We start from the raw sequence: 18,152 nt of genomic DNA on the forward strand, positions 1-18,152 counted from the left end.
TAACTCTGTTAACTACTACACTGGTGAGATCCTAAGGCCCTCATTTATCAATAGAGTGTAAAATCTGCCCCAAATTCGAGTGTAGGATTCGTAGTACACCCACGTCGGGTCGGCATTTACAAAGTGATCGCAGACAGCTGTTTCTTCCTAATTTCATTCCTAGCAGTGATAAATGTGACGGCTGAAATCAATCTGGCACGCCCTATAAAATCAAGCCTCGCCCTCGTTTTTGCGACATGAACAACTGCAATACGACCTGGAAACCATGGTTACAGGAAAATAAAAGTTTCACTCGCTTGCCCCCTCCCATACACACACACACACACACACACACACAGACGCACGCACAAGCAACTTGTTGTATCTTAAATAAATAAACCTGCATGAATTAAATAAAGCTGTAGGACTACGCTGTCTGTTTCTCCTCTCGCTTCGCTTCCCTTGCTGCCCGCATCACCCCCCCCGCACGCACGCACGCACATATAGCAATTTGCAAGCAACTGTCACTGTGTGTTGTTAGTTGTATATTAAATTATTAAAGTCTTTTTAATTTAATATACAACAAGATATATTGGTGAACGAAAACCTGAACCTGTGAACCATGAATTAAATAACAAATAGGCACACACAGGCTGCTGTTTTGCATAGGTGCTCCTCCTGTCCTGTCTGTCTGTCTCTCTCTATCACTGTGGTCCGTCCGTGACCGTGACCAACTGACCATGCACCGCACGTTCGACAGACTATTTAGATTGCCTCGCAGTCGCTGCAGTGGCTGGGCACTGGTGGTGGTGGGCTGGCTGGGTAGCCTACCTATATCTCCGATGCGGTTCCCACGTGCGCTGGCACGGTACATTTGGCATTCGAGCGACGCGTCGGGTTTATTAAACGAGGAGGAGATTGCACATACCGTAACTCCAGAAAGACATCGGCCTGCTGTAGATTAGGCTACAGTAGGCTACCACGTTGGGACTCTCCGCAGCTGCAGCACTGCACTAGCCTATAGTACTCTCCAACGTCCCGTCATGGAAATATTTCAGCACAGACAGCCCAAATCCTCGCATGTATGCGCTCATGCAAAACACTGTTTAAATGGCTTAAGCATCTAACTTGCAACATTGTTTTTAATTGCGCGATAATTACTTGTAAAGTTGGAAATCTCCTACTAATTTCATATGACACAAAGACACATCTTATATGTATTTAGCCCATATATACCTATACAGTTTTATATAAACATTTTAGGAGTGAATACATATGTTTCGATGCCTGTGACAGCCTCTCAGCTGGTCAAACAATGCTGCTCCGCTGTTCTACGACAGAAAAACAGGTGAGGACAAAGCGTACGACAGCTCCCGACCAGACGTGAGTTTTGTCTTGGCACAAGATCATTTTCAATCTTTGGCGCAAATCGTAAATGCCGAAAATTGCGGTAATTTCGGCGTACACCCATATTTTGGCGTACGCACGGTTGATAAATGAGGGCCTAACTCTGTTAACTACTACACTGGTGAGATCCTAACTCTGTTAACTACTACACTGGTGAGATCCTAACTCTGTTAACTACTACACTGGTGAGATCCTAACTCTGTTAACTACTACACTGGTGAGATCCTAACTCTGTTAACTACTACACTGGTGAGATCCTAACTCTGTTAACTACTACACTGGAGCTACTCCATCAACTACCTGCACTGGTGAGATCCTAACTCTATTAACTACCTACACTGGTGAGAGAGACAGTGCTCTCTCTCTCTCTCTCTCTCTCTCTCTCTCTCTCTCTCTCTCTCTCTCTCTCTCTCTCTCTCTTCTCTCTAAGCATCTGACATGGATTAAAGGTTCTCAGTCGCCACGACTGATTTCATCTTGTCATTTAGATTCCATAGAAGCAGCGTCTCCGTCTGTGATGGAAGCATGTTGTTGAAGCAGCGTCTCTGTCTGTGATGGAAGCATGTTGTTAATATCTGAACCACAATGCTGTAGACGGGCTGCTTTCAGTTATTTAACCCATTTTGGGTGGGAACCCCATTTGGTGTTATAAAAATAGCAGACCTACAAGCTCATAGCGCGCCACTCGGTGGCGTGCTATGAGCTTGTAGGTCTGCTATTTTTGAAAAAATTTGAAAATGCGGCGCACATAACAATAACAATGGATGAATATATGAATAATTTGTCCATAATCCTAAAACACACTTTAGCTTGATGCCCTTTTGACCATATTCACCTCGGTGTAACCACGGTGCTGTGAGTGACCATATTCACCTCGGTGTAACCACGGTGCTGTGAGTGACCATATTCACCTCGGTGTAACCACGGTGCTGTGAGTGTCCATATTCACCTCGGTGTACACACGGTGCTGTGAGTGACCATATCCACCTCGGTGTAACCACGGTGCTGTGACCATATTCACCTCGGTGTAACCACGGTGCTGTGAGTGTCCATATCCACCTCGGTGTAACCACGGTGCTGTGACCATATCCACCTCGGTGTAACCACGGTGCTGTGAGTGTCCATATCCACCTCGGTGTAACCACGGTGCTGTGTCCATATTCACCTCGGTGTAACCACGGTGCTGTGAGTGACCATATTCACCTCGGTGTAACCACGGTGCTGTGAGTGTCCATATCCACCTCGGTGTAACCACGGTGCTGTGACCATATTCACCTCGGTGTAACCACGGTGCTGTGAGTGACCATATTCACCTCGGTGTAACCACGGTGCTGTGAGTGTCCATATTCACCTCGGTGTAACCACGGTGCTGTGAGTGACCATATTCACCTCGGTGTAACCACGGTGCTGTGAGTGACCATATTCACCTCGGTGTAACCACGGTGCTGTGAGTGACCATATTCACCTCGGTGTAACCACGGTGCTGTGACCATATTCACCTCGGTGTAACCACGGTGCTGTGACCATATTCACCTCGGTGTAACCACGGTGCTGTGAGTGTCCATATTCACCTCGGTGTAACCACGGTGCTGTGAGTGACCATATTCACCTCGGTGTAACCACGGTGCTGTGAGTGCCCATATTCACCTCGGTGTAACCACGGTGCTGTGAGTGACCATATTCACCTCGGTGTAACCACGGTGCTGTGAGTGCCCATATTCACCTCGGTGTACACACGGTGCTGTGAGTGACCATATTCACCTCGGTGTAACCACGGTGCTGTGAGTGACCATATTCACCTCGGTGTAACCACGGTGCTGTGAGTGACCATATTCACCTCGGTGTAACCACGGTGCTGTGAGTGACCATATTCACCTCGGTGTAACCACGGTGCTGTGAGTGACCATATTCACCTCGGTGTAACCACGGTGCTGTGACCATATTCACCTTGGTGTAACCACGGTGCTGTGAGTGGCATTAATGTTAACCAAGGTGTGTTGTATTTACCCTCCTGCCCACAGGGGGGAGCCCAAGACGTGGTACGGCGCCCCGAGCTACGCGGCGGAGCACCTGGAAGGAGTGATGAGGAAGCTGGCCCCGGAGCTGTTTGAGTCTCAGCCTGACCTCCTACACCAGCTGGTCACCATCATGAACCCCAACACTCTGATGAACAACGGAGTCCCTGTGAGTTACACCCTGAACACACCATCACACCCTGAACACACCATCACACCACCATGAACACACCATCATGAACCCCAACACTCTGATGAACAACGGAGTCCCTGTGAGTTACACCCTGAACACACCATCACACCCTGAACACACCATCACACCCTGAACACACCATCACACCACCATGAACACACCATCATGAACCCCAACACTCTGATGAACAACGGAGTCCCTGTGAGTTACACCCTGAACACACCATCATGAACACACCATCACACCCTGAACACACCATCATGAACACACCATCACACCCTGAACACACCATCACACCACCATGATCACACCATCATGAACCCCAACACTCTGATGAACAACGGAGTCCCTGTGAGTTACACCATGAACACACCATCACACCCTGAACACACCATCACACCACCATGATCACACCATCATGAACCCCAACACTCTGATGAACAACGGAGTCCCTGTGAGTTACACCCTGAACACACCATCATGAACACACCATCACACCCTGAACACACCATCATGAACACACCAGCACACCACACTGAACACATCATCACACCCTGAACTAGAGATGCAACGATACTGATTTTTCAATTCCGATCCGATCCGATATATTAATTTTTGAAATTTCCCGATACACTCCCGATATCCGATATTTTACATAGCAAGAAAATGTAATACAAAATGCGCATTGACATTATTTTTGGTAGCGTGGCATTGGTTAGAGATCTCAATTTAGTCAGACCATTATTAACACTATCCTAAACCCTAACCTAACCCAAGCCACGATGATTTGTAACCCGCAGCATGGGTCTGACTAACGAGTGGTTTGACTTGAGGGAAGTCTCCTTATTTTTGAGGGGCGCAAGCCCCTCCTATATTCAGCTAAGTGTAGATTTTTGTCTTACACCAACATTAAATTCCTGTTGACAATGAATGGAGAATTTACATCATAGTGTCTGAGCAAATAGACATGTTACGTCATGATGATGTACAATGATAAGAGTGCCCCTCACTTCACACGGGTGTGATTTTTTTAATTGTACAATAGGCTTCAAATAATAGAGCAGTCATACTATTAATATTGTTTGTTGTGTAATGTTACACAAGGGTGTAACATTACACCCTTGTGTACAAATGCCTTACATTTAAATTCAAAGAGGGGATGTTTATGGTTAAGTGTTTAAAAATAAGAATAAGAAGTGTTTAACCTGTAAACCTTAAGGAAATGGCAACCTGTTAATTAATAGTATGTTTTTTTTAAATTATTATTATGTGCAAAGGTACCTTTTTACCCCTAAAGTGATGCCTGCATGTAACCTGTTAATTAATACTATGGTCTATTCATAATAATAATAGTAATTATTATTATTGCTATGTACAGTGGTACCTTTTACCCCTAATGTGATGCCTGGAATCAGCTGCGCTATCATGTGACAAAATAGCCTGGCTAAGTAACAAGCCTTGAGCCTTACCGACAGAACTCGGGGAGAAAAAAAATACCTCAGGTCTCAGGACGTTTGTTATGGTGCTGGTGTTGTGTTTATGCAACTTTAGTTTGCAAACTCTGTCTTTGTCTTAAGAATTGCACTAAACTTACAATCTGAATCAATATTTGAGCTTCTGAGTTCTGACAACAATGTCATGGTTTGATAACTGAGCCAATTATATAAAGACGGATTTAACCGCGACGACGACGTGCGCTTATTCTTCATCATCGTCACAGCAGCATTTCCAATGGCAATAATACAGTTACAAAGATTGAATCACATAGCGCTAAACAGCACGTGTGTGCAGTTAATATATAGCAGAAGAATTGGATTACAAGAGCAATATCATCGACAACAATGTCAGAACGCAGCTGTGGTGTGGAGATGATCGAGTCTCCACCACACAACTGCGCATGCAGTGACTTGACTGATCCGTGCGACGACGGGTAAACTTTATACTTCTAATACTGTTAAGTCTGTAAGTGATTCCATTCTCTTGCATATTGCACCTTAGTGGGTCTTTTTTTCTATAGTCTCTGTTTGCAGTCTGTACATACTGGAGGTTGGATTCGCTCACTGCACTGTCTGTGCAGAACGGACTGTAGTAAACATTAAACACGTTTCCCCCTCCTGTATCGGAGCGTGTATCGGTGGCGTCAAATCCGATCTCCGATACATTAATTAAGCTGGATCGGAGGCCGATCCCGATATAATATCGGATCGGTTGCATCTCTACCCTGAACACACCATCACACCCTGAACACACCATCTTGAACACACCACCATGAACACACCATCTTGAACACACCATCACACCACCCTGAACACACCATCTTGAACACACCATCACACCACCCTGAACACACCATCATGAACCCCAACACTCTGATGAACAACGCAGTCCCGGTAACTAAAACACACCATCATGAACACACCACCCTGAACACACCATCACACCACCCTGAACACACCATCATGAACCCCAACACTCTGATGAACAACGGAGTCCCTGTGAGTTACACCCTGAACACACCATCATGAACACACCATCACACCCTGAACACACCAGCACACCACACTGAACACACCATGAGCACACCCTGAACACACCATCACACCCTGAACACACCATCTTGAACACACCATCATGAACACACCACCCTGAACACACCATCACACCACCCTGAACACACCATCATGAACCCCAACACTCTGATGAACAACGGAGTCCCGGTAACTAAAACACACCATCATGAACCCCAACACTCTGATGAACAACGGAGTCCCGGTAACTAAAACACACCATCATGAACCCCAACACTCTGATGAACAACGGAGTCCCGGTAACTAAAACACACCATCATGAACCCCAACACTCTGATGAACAACGGAGTCCCGGTAACTAAAACACACCATCATGAACCCCAACACTCTGATGAACAACGGAGTCCCGGTAACTAAAACACACCATCATGAACCCCAACACTCTGATGAACAACGGAGTCCCGGTAACTAAAACACACCATCATGAACCCCAACACTCTGATGAACAACGGAGTCCCGGTAACTAAAACACACCATCATGAACCCCAACACTCTGATGAACAACGGAGTCCCGGTAACTAAAACACACCATCATGAACCCCAACACTCTGATGAACAACGGAGTCCCGGTAACTAAAACACACCATCATGAACCCCAACACTCTGATGAACAACGGAGTCCCGGTAACTAAAACACACCATCATGAACCCCAACACTCTGATGAACAACGGAGTCCCGGTAACTAAAACACACCATCATGAACCCCAACACTCTGATGAACAACGGAGTCCCGGTAACTAAAACACACCATCATGAACCCCAACACTCTGATGAACAACGGAGTCCCGGTAACTAAAACACACCATCATGAACCCCAACACTCTGATGAACAACGGAGTCCCGGTAACTAAAACACACCATCATGAACCCCAACACTCTGATGAACAACGGAGTCCCGGTAACTAAAACACACCATCATGAGCGTGGCTGTTCTCACTACTAGTGCTGTCTTAAACATCTTCTCTCTCGCTGTTTCCCTCCTGACACTCCCCCCCTCCTTTTTATTATTGGGATGTCTCATAATTATGATGATGATGTCTATAATTATTATAATGTCTGAGACTAAATTAGGTGTGACGAAATCGACTGAAGAAACACTACAAACCATAGTCCACTTTTTAACATCTCTCCCTCTCCCTCTCCCTCTCCCTCTCCCTCTCCCCCTCTCCCTCTCCCTCTCCCTCTCCCTCTCCCTCTCCCTCTCCCTCTCCCTCTCCCTCTCCCTCTCCCTCTCCCTCTCCCCCTCTCCCTCTCCCTCTCCCTCTCCCTCTCCCTCTCTCTCCCTCTCCCTCTCCCTCTCCCTCTCCCTCTCCCTCTCCCTCTCCCTCTCCCTCTCCCTCTCCCTCTCCCTCTCCCTCTCCCTCTCCCTCTCCCTCTCCCTCTCTCTCTCTCTCTCTCTCTCTCCCTCTCTCTCTCTCTCCCTCCATCTCTCTCTCCCTCCATCTCTCCCTCTCTCTCCCTCTCTCTCTCTCTCTCTCTCTCTCTCTCTCTCCCCCCTCCCAGATCTTCCGTACCAACCAGTGTGCCGGTGAGTTCGTCATCACGTTCCCCAGAGCGTACCACAGCGGCTTCAACCAGGGCTTCAACTTCGCCGAGGCCGTCAACTTCTGCACCATGGACTGGGTAAGGGTCTGTTTAACCCTTTAGACCCCACATCCAAATTAAACAAATGTCTTCTAAATCATGACAGTTTTCTGAAAAACCTATGTTTCTATATCAGTGGTTCTCAATATTTCATGTCAAGGACCCTCAGAATTATCTGTATTTGGCCGCCGACCCCCATCTGAAAATATGTTGTTCCAGGGACCCCCCCCCCCCCGGAAGCAACGATTTGAGTTAAAAACATTCGCTCTGAAAGAATATATATTCAAAGATTTGTGCCACATATTCACGATTTTTCAAAAATAGCAGACCTACAAGCTCGTAGCGCGGTGGCTGTCGGGACAGAAACCACCTGTCTCCATATTTGAACGTGTTTTACTTTTTTTTGTGTAAATGAACCACGCCCTCCTTGGTCACACTGCAGTGTCACACTAAAGCATCCGAAGTAGCAGATCCATGTCTGTCTAACAGTGTATTGATACCTGGAAACAACATTACACTGTTAAAGTGACGGGTCCACATATTAACAACATTACATATTAACAACATTACACTGTTAAAGTGATGGGTCCACATATTAACCAGTTCACAGTTTCTTTAATATTATTGTATTGGTAAAAAGGTCAATTTCCTTCCGTCTGTTAGAAAAGTACTGTATTTGAAGGCTCTAGTAAAAGATACTATAATAGAAAATGTTGGATAGTGGGCTCGATCAGAACCCGGCTCTATAAGCCTGATCAGAACCTATAAGCTCGATCAGAACCCGGCTCTATAAGCCTGATCAGAACCTATAAGCTCGATCAGAACCCGGCTCTATAAGCCTGATCAGAACCTATAAGCTCGATCAGAACCCGGCTCTATAAGCCTGATCAGAACCTATAAGCTCGATCAGAACCCGGCTCTATAAGCCTGATCAGAACCTATAAGCTCGATCAGAACCCGGCTCTATAAGCCTGATCAGAACCTATAAGCTCGATCAGAACCCGGCTCTATAAGCCTGATCAGAACCTATAAGCTCGATCAGAACCCGGCTCTATAAGCCTGATCAGAACCTATAAGCTCGATCAGAACCCGGCTCTATAAGCCTGATCAGAACCTATAAGCTCGATCAGAACCCGGCTCTATAAGCCTGATCAGAACCTATAAGCTCGATCAGAACCCGGCTCTATAAGCCTGATCAGAACCTATAAGCTCGATCAGAACCCGGCTCTATAAGCCTGATCAGAACCTATAAGCTCGATCAGAACCCGGCTCTATAAGCCTGATCAGAACCTATAAGCTCGATCAGAACCCGGCTCTATAAGCCTGATCAGAACCTATAAGCTCGATCAGAACCCGGCTCTATAAGCCTGATCAGAACCTATAAGCTCGATCAGAACCCGGCTCTATAAGCCTGATCAGAACCTATAAGCTCGATCAGAACCCGGCTCTATAAGCCTGATCAGAACCTATAAGCTCGATCAGAACCCGGCTCTATAAGCCTGATCAGAACCTATAAGCTCGATCAGAACCCGGCTCTATAAGCCTGATCAGAACCTATAAGCTCGATCAGAACCCGGCTCTATAAGCCTGATCAGAACCTATAAGCTCGATCAGAACCCGGCTCTATAAGCCTGATCAGAACCTATAAGCTCGGTCAGAACCCGGCTCTATAAGCCTGATCAGAACCTATAAGCTCGGTCAGAACCCGGCTCTATAAGCCTGATCAGAACCTATAAGCTCGATCAGAACCCGGCTCTATAAGCCTGATCAGAACCTATAAGCTCGATCAGAACCCGGCTCTATAAGCCTGATCAGAACCTATAAGCTCGATCAGAACCCGGCTCTATAAGCCTGATCAGAACCTATAAGCTCGATCAGAACCCGGCTCTATAAGCCTGATCAGAACCTATAAGCTCGATCAGAACCCGGCTCTATAAGCCTGATCAGAACCTATAAGCTCGATCAGAACCCGGCTCTATAAGCCTGATCAGAACCTATAAGCTCGATCAGAACCCGGCTCTATAAGCCTGATCAGAACCTATAAGCTCGATCAGAACCCGGCTCTATAAGCCTGATCAGAACCTATAAGCTCGATCAGAACCCGGCTCTATAAGCCTGATCAGAACCTATAAGCTCGATCAGAACCCGGCTCTATAAGCCTGATCAGAACCTATAAGCTCGATCAGAACCCGGCTCTATAAGCCTGATCAGAACCTATAAGCTCGATCAGAACCCGGCTCTATAAGCCTGATCAGAACCTATAAGCTCGATCAGAACCCGGCTCTATAAGCCTGATCAGAACCTATAAGCTCGATCAGAACCCGGCTCTATAAGCCTGATCAGAACCTATAAGCTCGATCAGAACCCGGCTCTATAAGCCTGATCAGAACCTATAAGCTCGATCAGAACCCGGCTCTATAAGCCTGATCAGAACCTATAAGCTCGATCAGAACCCGGCTCTATAAGCCTGATCAGAACCTATAAGCTCGATCAGAACCCGGCTCTATAAGCCTGATCAGAACCTATAAGCTCGATCAGAACCCGGCTCTATAAGCCTGATCAGAACCTATAAGCTCGATCAGAACCCGGCTCTATAAGCCTGATCAGAACCTATAAGCTCGATCAGAACCCGGCTCTATAAGCCTGATCAGAACCTATAAGCTCGATCAGAACCCGGCTCTATAAGCCTGATCAGAACCTATAAGCTCGATCAGAACCCGGCTCTATAAGCCTGATCAGAACCTATAAGCTCGATCAGAACCCGGCTCTATAAGCCTGATCAGAACCTATAAGCTCGATCAGAACCCGGCTCTATAAGCCTGATCGTTATCAATAGAAATGAACGAGCTCCTTCCCTACTCTACACCGTCAGAGGTGACTTGGATAGCAATACTTGGAAGGCGAGTCGTCCTATCCTAGCAGGCCTGTGTTTTCACCGTTTCAGACACTGAGGCAAGGCCACGTTAAGACTGCGGTGTAAATATTTCAGGGCGAGCTGGCTAAATGCCAGAGCAGCCGAAGGTCATCAGACTAAACAATTCTTTGATCTCGTTTTTCCCACACATTGAAACCGCGTTGCACAAAAAGCTGCCTGCAAAAAAAGACCTTGAGGTCATTTCTGTTAAATGTTTTGGTTATTGTGTAACCTCTAAAGGCACGGAGAGCTAAAAACCATTTGAAACTTAGTTTTTTGGTCTGTTATTTTACAGTATGAGCTCATTATTATGTGACCTTGTGAAGAAGTGCAGTAAACGCCAGTTCATCCATGCTCAGCCCTAGACTCAGAGCCGAAGGTTCATCCATGCTCAGCCCTAGACTCAGAGCCGAAGGTTCATCCATGCTCAGCCCTAGACTCAGAGCCGAAGGTTCATCCATGCTCAGCCCTAGACTCAGAACCACTGCACTGGTTTTAGGATGCATTCATTCATTCATCCATCCATCCATCCATCCATCCATCCATCCATCCATCCATCCATCCATCCATCCATCCATCCATCCATCCATCCATTCTCCAAAGACATTGAGGTCACCCTCATGTGTCGTCGAGATACAACATAATACAATATTTTCAAAGCATTGTTCTGTCTGTCTAGATGTGCATCCAGGTCACTGATGAACGTTTGGCCTATTGTTCTGTCTGTCTAGATGTGCATCCAGGTCACTGATGAACGTTTGGCCTATTGTTCTGTCTGTCTAGATGTGCATCCAGGTCACTGATGAACGTTTGGCCCATGTTCTGTCTGTCTAGATGTGCATCCAGGTCACTGATGAACGTTTGGCCCATGTTCTGTCTCTCTAGATGTGCATCCAGGTCACTGATGAACGTTTGGCCTATTGTTCTGTCTGTCTAGATGTGCATCCAGGTCACTGAGGCCACAGGGCGTATCGTATCGTCTGTCGGGTTGAAACCTGAACAAAACTGTTACTTTTCAGGATTCAAATAAAAACGAAATAGTAAAAGTATCAGCTCTGCAGGAAACGCTCCACCTTGTAGTTGTGATACTTTGTGTGACGCTGCCGTGTGACTATGATCACGAACACACAGCGTTTCTCCCAAACGGGGGAGGAACATAACGGCCAAACTCACCACAGCCTCCCTTGACATTCCTGCCCTGTGTCTACAACGTTTTTAATCAAAACACGCTTAAATCATTGAATGTACACAGTAACATGTCTCTCCCTCCCCACCAGTGTGTGGCTCACTACCGCCAGCTGATGAAAACACATTTTAATCATTGAACTTTCAGTAACATTCTAGGATCTCTCTCCCTCCCTCCCGAGTCCCCACTAGCCCATTCTGGACGGGAACCCCTTTTGGTGTTTATAGCATCATGTTATACTTTAGCTAAAAATCGCGAAAATGTGGTGCAAATCTTTGAATATATATTCTTTCAGAGCGAACGTTTTTAACTCAAGTCTTTGTTACTGGGGAGGTCCCTGGGAACTACATATTTTCAGATGGGGTCGGCGGCCAAATACATATTTTTGGGGGTCTTTGACATGAAAATGTTTGAGAACCACTGACATAGAAACACAGGCCTTTTCAGAAAACTGTCGTGATTTAGAAGACATTTGTAGAATCGTCCTCAGGTCTAAATGTGTTGACATTTCTCTCTCCAGATGCCTCAGGGCAGGGAGTGTGTGGCTCACTAACATTCTCCTCTCTCCTCTCCTCTCTCCTCTCTCTCCTCCAGATGCCTCAGGGCAGGGAGTGTGTGGCTCACTAACATTCTCCTCTCTCTCCTCTCTCTCCTCCAGATGCCTCAGGGCAGGGAGTGTGTGGCTCACTAACATTCTCCTCTCTCTCCTCTCTCTCCTCCAGATGCCTCAGGGCAGGGAGTGTGTGGATCACTAACATTCTCCTCTCTCTCCTCTCTCTCCTCCAGATGCCTCAGGGCAGGGAGTGTGTGGCTCACTAACATTCTCCTCTCTCCTCTCCTCTCTCCTCTCTCCTCTCTCCTCTCTCTCCTCCAGATGCCTCAGGGCAGGGAGTGTGTGGCTCACTAACATTCTCCTCTCTCTCCTCTCTCTCCTCCAGATGCCTCAGGGCAGGGAGTGTGTGGCTCACTAACATTCTCCTCTCTCTCCTCTCTCTCCTCCAGATGCCTCAGGGCAGGGAGTGTGTGGATCACTAACATTCTCCTCTCTCTCCTCTCTCTCCTCCAGATGCCTCAGGGCAGGGAGTGTGTGGCTCACTAACATTCTCCTCTCTCCTCTCCTCTCTCCTCTCTCCTCTCTCCTCTCTCTCCTCCAGATGCCTCAGGGCAGGGAGTGTGTGGCTCACTAACATTCTCCTCTCTCTCCTCTCTCTCCTCCAGATGCCTCAGGGCAGGGAGTGCGTGGCTCACTACCGCCAGCTGAGCCGCTACTGCGTGTTCTCCCATGACGAGATGGTGTGCAACATGGCGGCCAAGGCCGACGGCATGGAGATGGAGCTGGCCCGGACGCTGAGCGGAGACATGGACGTCATGGTGCGCGAGGAGGAGACGCTGAGGGACAAGGTGGACAAGATGGTGAGACGGAAAAAAGATTCTCGTTGTGGACCCGATCGATCACGTCCTTTTCAAATGATCGTTGGAGGCGAGAGGAGCTTCCACGTTAGTCTCGCGTAGCCAGACAACTATTCCACGATCTCCAAATCTTATATAGAGTCTGGAACTACAGCCCCATGAGCTGATCTATTCTGGATTTATTCTGTCCTCTCCCCCTCCACCTCTGTCCTCTCCCCCTCCACCTCTGTCCTCTCCCTCTCCACCTCTGTCCTCTCCCTCTCCCCCTCCACCTCCACCCCTCCACCTCTGTCCTCTCCCCCTCCACCTCTGTCCTCTCCACCTCTGTCCTCTCCCCCTCCACCTCTGTCCTCTCCCCCTCCACCTCTGTCCTCTCCCCCTCCACCTCTGTCCTCTCCCTCTCCACCTCTGTCCTCTCCCCCTCCACCTCTGTCCTCTCCCCCTCCACCTCTGTCCTCTCCCCCTCCACCTCTGTCCTCTCCCCCTCCACCTCTGTCCTCTCCCCCTCCACCTCTGTCCTCTCCCCCTCCACCTCTGTCCTCTCCCCCTCCACCTCTGTCCTCTCCCCCTCCACCTCTGTCCTCTCCCCCTCCACCTCTGTCCTCTCCCCCTCCACCTCTGTCCTCTCCCCTCCACCTCTGTCCTCTCCCCTCCACCTCTGTCCTCTCCCCCTCCACCTCTGTCCTCTCCCCCTCCACCTCTGTCCTCTCCCCCTCCACCTCTGTCCTCTCCCCCTCCACCTCTGTCCTCTCCCCCTCCACCTCTGTCCTCTCCCCTCCACCTCTGTCCTCTCCCCCTCCACCTCTGTCCTCTCCCCCTCCACCTCTGTCCTCTCCCCCTCCACCTCTGTCCTCTCCCCCTCCACCTCTGTCCTCTCCCTCTCCAGCTGAGCTGTAATGATAATGATGACTGTAACTGTGTATCATTTGCATGGTGTCCCATAGGGCGTGGTCCAGTCTCAGTGGTATTATAATGTATTTGCATGGTGTCTCCCCCCCCCCCCCCCCCATAGGGCGTGGTCCAGTCTCAGTGGTATTATAATGTATTTGCATGGTGTCTCCCCCCCCCCCCCCCCCCCCCCCCATAGGGCGTGGTCCAGTCTCAGTGGTATTATAATGTATTTGCATGGTGTCTCCCCCCCCCCCCCATAGGGCGTGGTCCAGTCTCAGTGGTATTATAATGTATTTGCATGGTGTCCCCCCCCCCCCCCCCCCATAGGGCGTGGTCCAGTCCCAGAGGGTCCAGTATGAGCTCATGGCTGACGAGGAGAGAGTTTGCCACAAGTGTCGAACCACCTGCTACCTGTCTGGACTCACCTGTCCCTGCTGCCCCGACCGGGTGGTGTGTCTGCACCACCCCTGGGACCTCTGCCCCTGCCCCCCCGAGAACTACACCTTCTGGTGAGTACACGCACGCGCACACACACACACACACACACTGGGACCTGTGTCCCTGTCCCCCCAGGAATATGCATGCACGCACACACACACACACACACACGGACAAGGTTATTTTGTTATTGACAACGTGAACGAACCCTGACACCAGCGCTGCAAAAACCGACAGATCTACAAGCTCTCAACGCGTTTCGAACGGCACTGCAGAGACGGGCAGGTCTGCCCGGCGGCACATTGAGAGCTGTAGAGACGGGCAGGTAGGCCTGGCGGTACATTGAGAGCTGTAGAGACAGGCAGGTAGGCCCGGCGGCACATTGAGAGCTGTAGAGACGGGCAGGTAGGCCTGGCGGTACATTGAGAGCTGTAGAGACAGGCAGGTAGGCCTGGCGGTACATTGAGAGCTGTAGAGACGGGCAGGTAGGCCTGGCGGTACATTGAGAGCTGTAGAGACAGGCAGGTAGGCCTGGCGGTACATTGAGAGCTGTAGAGACAGGCAGGTAGGCCTGGCGGTACATTGAGAGCTGTAGAGACAGGCAGGTAGGCCTGGCGGTACATTGAGAGCTTGTAGAGACAGGCAGGTAGGCCTGGCGGTACATTGAGAGCTTGTAGAGACAGGCAGGTAGGCCTGGCGGTACATTGAGAGCTTGTAGAGACAGGCAGGTAGGCCTGGTCGGTACATTGAGAGCTTGTAGAGACAGGCAGGTAGGCCTGGCGGTACATTGAGAGCTGTAGAGACAGGCAGGTAGGCCTGGCGGTACATTGACAGCTGTAGAGACAGGCAGGCAGGTAGGCCTGGCGGTACATTGAGAGCTGTAGAGACAGGCAGGTAGGCCTGGCGGTACATTGAGAGCTGTAGAGACAGGCAGGTAGGCCTGGCGGTACATTGAGAGCTTGTAGAGACAGGCAGGTAGGCCTGGCGGTACATTGAGAGCTTGTAGAGACAGGCAGGTAGGCCTGGCGGTACATTGAGAGCTTGTAGAGACAGGCAGGTAGGCCTGGCGGTACATTGAGAGCTGTAGAGACAGGCAGGTAGGCCTGGCGGTACATTGAGAGCTGTAGAGACAGGCAGGTAGGCCTGGCGGTACATTGAGAGCTTGTAGAGACGGGCAGGTAGGCCTGGCGGTACATTGAGAGCTGTAGAGACGGGCAGGTAGGCCTGGCGGTACATTGAGAGCTTGTAGAGACGGGCAGGTAGGCCTGGCGGTACATTGAGAGCTGTAGAGACAGGCAGGTAGGCCTGGCGGTACATTGAGAGCTGTAGAGACGGGCAGGTAGGCCTGGCGGTACATTGAGAGCTGTAGAGACAGGCAGGTAGGCCTGGCGATACATTGAGAGCTTGTAGATCTGCCTTTTCTGTGACTCGCGACCCGCTGTGAGCTGTGATCACATTGCACGAAGATATCCACACACACACACACACATACACACACACACACATACACACACACACACACTGGGGACCACCTGGAACCCCCTCAAGGACCACTGGTTAAAAACCGCTGTTCTAATAGATGTTTCTATCAGTTTCAGGAGGTCTAGATGAACTAATCTCTGTGTTTCCTCTCCAGTTTCAGGAGGTCTAGATGAACTAATCTCTGTGTTTCCTCTCCAGTTTCAGGAGGTCTAGATGAACTAATCTCTGTGTTTCCTCTCCAGTTTCAGGTGGTCTAGATGAACTAATCTCTGTGTTTCCTCTCCAGTTTCAGGAGGTCTAGATGAACTAATCTCTGTGTTTCCTCTCCAGTTTCAGGAGGTCTAGATGAACTAATCTCTGTGTTTCCTCTCCAGTTTCAGGAGGTCTAGATGAACTAATCTCTGTGTTTCCTCTCCAGTTTCAGGAGGTCTAGATGAACTAATCTCTGTGTTTCCTCTCCAGTTTCAGGAGGTCTAGATGAACTAATCTCTGTGTTTCCTCTCCAGTTTCAGGAGGTCTAGATGAACTAATCTCTGTGTTTCCTCTCCAGTTTCAGGTGGTCTAGATGAACTAATCTCTGTGTTTCCTCCAGTTTCAGGAGGTCTAGATGAACTAATCTCTGTGTTTCCTCTCCAGTTTCAGGAGGTCTAGATGAACTAATCTCTGTGTTTCCTCTCCAGTTTCAGGTGGTCCAGATGAACTAATCTCTGTGTTTCCTCTCCAGTTTCAGGTGGTCTAGATGAACTAATCTCTGTGTTTCCTCTCCAGTTTCAGGTGGTCTAGATGAACTAATCTCTGTGTTTCCTCTCCAGTTTCAGGAGGTCTAGATGAACTAATCTCTGTGTTTCCTCTCCAGTTTCAGGTGGTCTCTGGATGAACTCCACAGCATGCTCTCGGCGGTGAAGCATCGCCACGAGTCGTACAGAGAGTGGCTGGACAACGCCCAGGACGTCCTGGGAAGTGACCGCAAGGTGGAGAAGAAGAGAAGTGAGTCCATCCTAGAAACTACAGCACTTTATTCATCACCAAATCAGCCTTCTGATTGGACCCAGATTGACCAACCAGCATAGTGTCAGCCTTCTGATTGGTCCCCGACTGACCAACCAGCATAGTGTCAGCCTTCTGATTGGTCCCCGACTGACCAACCAGCAAGCTCTTTCTGCCTTGTTCCGCCTTGTTTATGTTGAATTTGCTAAAACACGATTTTTGGAAAAAACTAAAAATCTATCTTACAATTTCTCACAAATTATACATTTCATATTTTATTATTTATTTTGTCAACATATCGAACTCTTACAAAAATCTATACAAATATATAATTATTGTCAACACGAATAATTCAAGTTAATAAAATATTGGAATATACTCTTAACATAATTTTTAAACCTTCTTTTGGATTGCCTTGACTAAATCTAACCTGGCAGTGAATTCCTTACAGTAGCTCTGGACAACTTCTCTTTAATCCTTGGGATGCTTCTCTGTTGTTCTCTCAGGTCTGGAGGATCTCCGCTGCCTGGTGGAGCAGGCCGAGGGCAAGGAGTTCCCCCGAGCCGAGCTGCTGCAGCAGCTCCGCACCGTCACTACGGAGGCTGAGAGGTGTGCTGTGATGGCCCAGCAGCTCCTCAACGGGAAGAGACAGACCAGGTATTTACTAGTGAGACTGAGGAGGACAGAGACAGGCCAGGTATTTACTAGTGAGGCCGAGAAGGACAGACAGACCAGGTATTTACTAGTGAGGCTGAGAAGGACAGACAGGCCAGGTATTTACTAGTGAGGCTGAGAAGGACAGACAGACCAGGTATTTACTAGTGAGGCTGAGAAGGACAGACAGGCCAGGTATTTACTAGTGAGGCTGAGAAGGACAGACAGACCAGGTATTTACTAGTGAGGCTGAGAAGGACAGACAGACCAGGTATTTACTAGTGAGGCTGAGAACGACAGACAGGCCAGGTATTTACTAGTGAGGCTGAGAAGGACAGACAGGCCAGGTATTTACTAGTGAGGCTGAGAAGGACAGACAGACCAGGTATTTACTAGTGAGGCTGAGAAGGACAGACAGACCAG

At 48.7% G+C, this 18,152-nt stretch overlaps 1 protein-coding gene across 1 annotated transcript in view; it reads left to right on the top strand.

Moving 5' to 3' along the window:
• The window catches only part of kdm5ba (lysine demethylase 5Ba), an 86,102-nt gene that overhangs the window by 30,586 nt on the left and 37,364 nt on the right, over positions 1–18,152 (top strand). Inside the window, exons 12-17 of the mRNA XM_079491191.1 lie at positions 3,408–3,570; positions 7,687–7,806; positions 13,086–13,280; positions 14,496–14,677; positions 16,945–17,075; positions 17,582–17,732. Of these exons, the coding sequence (XP_079347317.1) occupies positions 3,408–3,570; positions 7,687–7,806; positions 13,086–13,280; positions 14,496–14,677; positions 16,945–17,075; positions 17,582–17,732 (942 nt within the window). The remainder of the gene's footprint in view (positions 1–3,407; positions 3,571–7,686; positions 7,807–13,085; positions 13,281–14,495; positions 14,678–16,944; positions 17,076–17,581; positions 17,733–18,152) is intronic.

Source organism: Electrona antarctica (genome assembly GCF_951216825.1).
Source record: "Electrona antarctica genome assembly, chromosome: 21".
Lineage (NCBI taxonomy): Eukaryota > Metazoa > Chordata > Actinopteri > Myctophiformes > Myctophidae > Electrona > Electrona antarctica.